General features: G+C 38.8%; 2 protein-coding genes across 2 annotated transcripts; one reads left to right on the top strand and one right to left on the bottom strand.

Annotated features, from left to right (window-relative positions):
• Window positions 1–1844: 1844 nt before the first annotated feature.
• Window positions 1845–3119, top strand: LOC107061286 (uncharacterized mitochondrial protein AtMg00810-like). The gene is made up of 2 exons (XM_015310299.1): window positions 1845–2227; window positions 2339–3119. Exons 1-2 carry the CDS (start codon window positions 1845–1847, stop codon window positions 3117–3119), a joined length of 1164 nt encoding a protein of 387 aa, XP_015165785.1.
• Window positions 3120–4050: 931 nt separating this feature from the next.
• LOC107061285 (uncharacterized) lies at window positions 4051–4587 on the bottom strand. Its single transcript, XM_015310298.1, has one exon. It carries the CDS (start codon window positions 4585–4587, stop codon window positions 4051–4053), a length of 537 nt encoding a protein of 178 aa, XP_015165784.1.
• Window positions 4588–5178: the final 591 nt, after the last annotated feature.

The raw sequence follows: 5178 nt of genomic DNA, 5'->3' as shown, positions 1-5178 counted from the left end.
GGAAAGTAAAAGAAGACTGAAGAATAGTTGAAAGAAAAAAGAACAGGTAACCTGAAACAAGCCTGAGAACTGAAAGATCTTCACGAGAAGGACGGAGATAAGCAAGGTTGATCGATCCCTCGCTCTGATACCATGTAAAAACTCAGAATGAAAGCAGCGAGAACCACCATTAATGGTGGATTCTAGAACCTACTGAACTCAAGATTAAGAGAGAGTTAATTGAGAAGGCACATTTCTCATTTCTGAAAATATGAAAACTGAAAATATCTAATAACTAGGACAGCTGGCTAACGGAAAGCTAACTAACTACAAAACTGTTAAATAACTAATTCTGTGAAAGTAACACTGTTTAAACTAACTAACTAATTATGCATAAACTTATTAATCTCAACACCCCCCCTCAAGTTGGAGGTGAGGAGAACACAACCAACTTGTCCATCATAGCAGAGTGTTTGATTCCTGTGAGAGCCTTCGTTGGTATCAGACTTGTTGTGGCATTACAGACTTGGTCATGTTCCTTTTGTTAAAATGAAGAGTATATCCTCAATACCTGTGGTTTCTCATCCAAACAGCCTTGTTTTGCCCCATCTGTCCCATGGCAAGACAGACTAGACTACCTTTCCAACAGAGCACTCATAATAGCACTGCTATTTTTGACTTAGTCCATGTTGATTTATGGGGGCCATACCAAACACCCACACATGACAATTTTAGATTTTTTCTTACCCTGATAGATGACTTCAGTAGGTCCACTTGGACACATCTACTTAGTCATAAAAGCAATGCCCTACATGTTATTAAAACCTTCACATCCATGGTTGAAAACCAATTCAAATCTGCCATCAAAGTAATTAGATCCGATAATGGGCTTGAATTCACCAATACTGAGTCCATCCAATTTTTTCAATCCAAAGGTATTATTCACCACAAGTCTTGTCCATACACATCTCAACAAAATGGTGTGGTGGAAAGGAAACATAAATACATTCTTGAAACAGCTAGGGCACTTCTTTTTCAGTCCAAACTCCCTACAAAATACTAGGGAGAATGCATTCTAACTGCTACCTATATAATTAATAGACTCCCTTATGCACCTATAAATAACAAATGTCCATATGCTGTGTGGTATGGGCTGAAGCCTTTTTACTCACACTTAAGAAGTTTTGGTTGTTTGTGCTACCCAACTATCCCTAAAACCCAAAGATCCAAATTTGAACCTAGAGCATCTCCACACGTTTTTGTAGGATATCCATTTGGTATGAAAGGATACAAGGTCATGAGTCTAGCCACTAAAATGTTGTATGTCTCCAGAGATGTCATCTTTCATGAAACAATTTCCCCTTTGCAATGACTAAAGATCCTACTCTCTTCCCTTCTTCTCCTTTCCATCCTCACTGTTTTACTGATCAGTCTGCATATCCCACTTCTGATTCATCATTTCATCCTACTATCCAGTGTGATCATGAGACGTTTAAGTGACACAAATCCTACTTTACCTCCTGACCCTTCTAGTCCACCACATCATCCTTCTCATAGCAACACATCAACAACACCTCTCCAACAAGTTCACCACCCTGATATAACAACTAGGAAGTCTCATAGGACTCACAAATTGCCCACATACTTGTCAGACTATGTTCACTCTATACCTGTTTCACAACCCACAGACAACCACACATCAACACCAACAACCCCTACTACATTAACTGCTATTTTCCCTCAACCACCATATATCTCCTGCAGAATTGGATCCTAATAGTCAAGTCTTTGCTTTAAATATTGCTCATGATTGTGAGCCATCTAGCTATGAAGAAGCTGCTCTTGATCCTGCCTGGTAAACAGCCATGACTCAGGAATTTGCTGCTTTGCATGATAATAACACTTGGTCCCTTATTCCTTTGCCTATTGGTAAGAAAGCTATTGGTTATAGATGGGTATATCAAATCAAACACAAGACAGGTGGTAGTGTGGAAAGATACAAAGCAAGGCTAGTGGTTAAAGGGTATACTCAGCACCTTGGCATATATTATACAGAAACATTCTCACCAGTTGTTAAAATGACAACTGTAAGAGCTTTGATTGCTGTTGCTGCAAAGAAACAGTGGAATATATACCAGCTTGATGTTAATAATGCTTTTCTCCATGGAGATCTGCATGAAGAAGTGTACATGGATGTCCCTCCAGGTCTTGCTGTGCCACATACAGGGCTGGTTTGTAAGCTCAACAAGTCATTATATGGTCTGAAATAAGCAAGCAGACAATGGTATGAAAAGTTGATTGGAGCTTTGAGTTCAAGGGGTTACACTCACTCACTATATGATTATTCATTGTTCTATAGGAAAATGGGTTCTTCTACTGTTTTTCTAGGTGTCTATGTAGATGATATTATACTTACAGGAACTAATTCTGAAGAAATTGTCAATCTCAAAAGTTTTCTCCATGACCAGTTCAAGATCAAAGACCTTGGGAGACTGCACTATTTCTTGGGTTTGGAGATATTATATAAGGATGATGGAGTCATTATATCTCAAAGAAAATTTGTACATGACCTTCTGAAGGACTTCAATTGTGATAAACTAACTCCCATGGCTTCTCCCTTAGATCCTAATGTTAAGCTTAAGGCTCATGAAGGCAGACCATTAAGTGATCCTACCTTATATAGAAAGGTTGTAGGAAAGCTGAATTTCCTCACTCATACCAGACTTGATATTGCCTATGGAGTTCAACATTTGACTCAATATATGCAAGATCCCAGGGAACCTCATCTTCGAGCTGCTTTTCACATGTTGAGGTATCTCAAAAATGATCCCACCTTGGGCATCTTCATGTCATCTTCTCCTGATTTTGAAGTTCAAGCTTTTTGTGACTCTGACTGGGCATCATGCCCTGACTCTAGAAAATCTGTGAGTGGTTACATTGTCTTGCTGGGAAGCAGTCCCATCAACTGGAAATCTAAGAAACAGGAGACCATTTCATTATCCTTTGCAGAAGCTGAGTACAGATCATTACGAAAGGTTGTTGGAGAATTGGTTTGGCTACAACGATTATTCACTGAGTTGACTGTTCCTCCAATTGGTCCTTTCCAGTATATTGTGATAGTCAGGCTGCCCTTCACATAGCCAAAAATCCAGTTTTTCACGAGAGAACCAAACACATAGAGGTCGATTGTCATTTCGTTAGATCCAAGCTTCAAGAAGGTTTAATTTCATTACATCACATCAGCACTGGCGATCAATTGGCCGACATCCTCACGAAGGCTCTCACAGTAATCAAACACTCTGCTATGATGGATAAGTTGGCTGTGTTCTCCTCACCTCCAACTTGAGGGGGGGGGGTGTTGAGATTAATAAGCATATGCATAGTTAGTTAGTTAGTTTAAACAGTGTTACTTTCACAGAATTAGTTAGTTAACAATTTTGTAGTTAGTTAGCTTTCTGTTAGCCAGCTGTCCTAGTTATTAGATATTTTCAGAAATGAGAAATGTGCCTTCTCAATTAACTCTCTCTTAATCTTGAGTTCAGTAGGTTCTAGAATCCACCATAAATGGTGGTTCTCGCTGCTTTCATTCTGAGTTTTTACAAAAGGTACGTATCTTTTCATCTTTCTTATCCATTTCCATTTCTGAGCTGACTTCCTAGCTTCCCTTGAAGGTGTTCTACCTAGTTCGGATGTATGCGTTATGGGAGAACTCTTAGGAGAGTACGAACCATGTATACCAATTTTGAAGTTCTTGTAAGTATCCTTTGTCCTTCCTCTTTTGTGATAAACTGCTCAAGCTTTGACATATCCTTATCGTAGTTGAAGACGAACATGAGTGAACCAAATGCTTCCGCGCTTCATCCTTTTGGACTCCTAGCTAGATGCAAGTGAACAATGAGATCCAGTTCCTTGACTCTCATGTTTTCCTGGTGTATGTATCCCTTTTTGTTGACTCTCATAACTTAGATTAGTTAGTTCACTCACAACCCTTTTCCTCCTGCTATAGCACCAATATAATTTGTACATATTGTTGTGGAACTCTGTGGCTTCAAATCTGTAACTAAGCATATGTTAGTTGTAATTGATGATTTTGATTTTCCTTGTTTTAACTCTGATTGAAGGAATCTGGTGTTTGTCAATACTAAGAATTTTCATTCCCATGCTTGGTATCTGATTGTAGTGCTGGAATTGTTGTTTTTCCTCCTTGTCTATAGCTAAATTAGCAATATAGTCTGCTAGTTGATTAGCTTCCCTAAAATTATGTTTGACTGTAGTATTCATTTGAGACATGATTCCCTGAATGTTTTCTAACATTTCTAGCAACTCCCACAAGATTTTCCAATTATGGGCCAACATATTTCTCCAAGAAAGAGCGTTTGTTTCCTGTTGGTAGCCCTGAATTAAGAAAAACTGTAATGCCTTCCAAATAGCCATACCCTTTGCTTCCATGTTAGTAGCCACTCCTATGTTATGTGCTTCTGCATAGATTAGATTTCCTTCATTGTTTTTACTATAGAATCCATACGTACTCTGACCAGGATCTCCTTTGCTCGCACCGTCAGTGTTGCACTTAATCCATTCCTCCTCATATAGTTTCCAGCTCACCATGTCCTAATATAAAGTAGATTTGTATAACTGTAACATCTCCACCATATCCTTTCACTATTGTTGGACTTCCTTAAGCCATGGGAACCTAACTCATATCAACTGGAATATTGTCATATGACATTGGTAGCTCATCCTATTGAAAGAGTATCCCTTTTCATGTCTTATTGCATTTCTCCTCTTCCACAATTCCCACATTATTATTATGATAGCTGGGACAACCTTTAACACTTGCTCTAGTTTGTTGGCTGCCTTATGTTCTCACCACTTAACTATGAGTTGTTGAAGGTGCAACCCTTCAATGTTTATTCCTGCACAAGAAGTAAACCGTTTCCATAGTTTTTGAGCTATGAGAGCCGTTAGAAATAAATGAGTCATTGTCTCCATTTCTCCTTACTCGCAACAATAGCATTTGGAAACCACCTGCAGCCTCATCCTTTTAAGATTATCATCGATTTCAATTCTCCTTCTCCAAATTATCCAATGAAAGAAATCTATCTTAAAAGGAAGACCCCTTTATCCAAACATCCCCCGCCCATTCCACTTCCCCTCTTTTCTTCCTTAAATTATTGAAAGCCGAACCCATAGTGAACT

This window comes from Solanum tuberosum, unplaced genomic scaffold, assembly GCF_000226075.1.
Source record: "Solanum tuberosum cultivar DM 1-3 516 R44 unplaced genomic scaffold, SolTub_3.0 scf00132, whole genome shotgun sequence".
In the NCBI taxonomy this organism is placed as follows: Eukaryota; Viridiplantae; Streptophyta; class Magnoliopsida; order Solanales; family Solanaceae; genus Solanum; species Solanum tuberosum.
Note: the sequence above shows the minus strand (reverse complement) of the source record. Positions and strands in the feature narration are given on the sequence as shown.

Bases quoted from the DNA above. Each gene is read 5' to 3' on its own strand.
- LOC107061286 (XM_015310299.1), top strand. From the start codon at position 1,845: ATGACTCAGGAATTTGCTGCTTTGCATGATAATAACACTTGGTCCCTT. The intron at 2,228-2,338 runs GTCATTATATGG...ATTGTTCTATAG, and splicing joins CTGGTTTGTAAGCTCAACAA to GAAAATGGGTTCTTCTACTG.
- LOC107061285 (XM_015310298.1), bottom strand. From the start codon at position 4,587: ATGGTGAGCTGGAAACTATATGAGGAGGAATGGATTAAGTGCAACACT.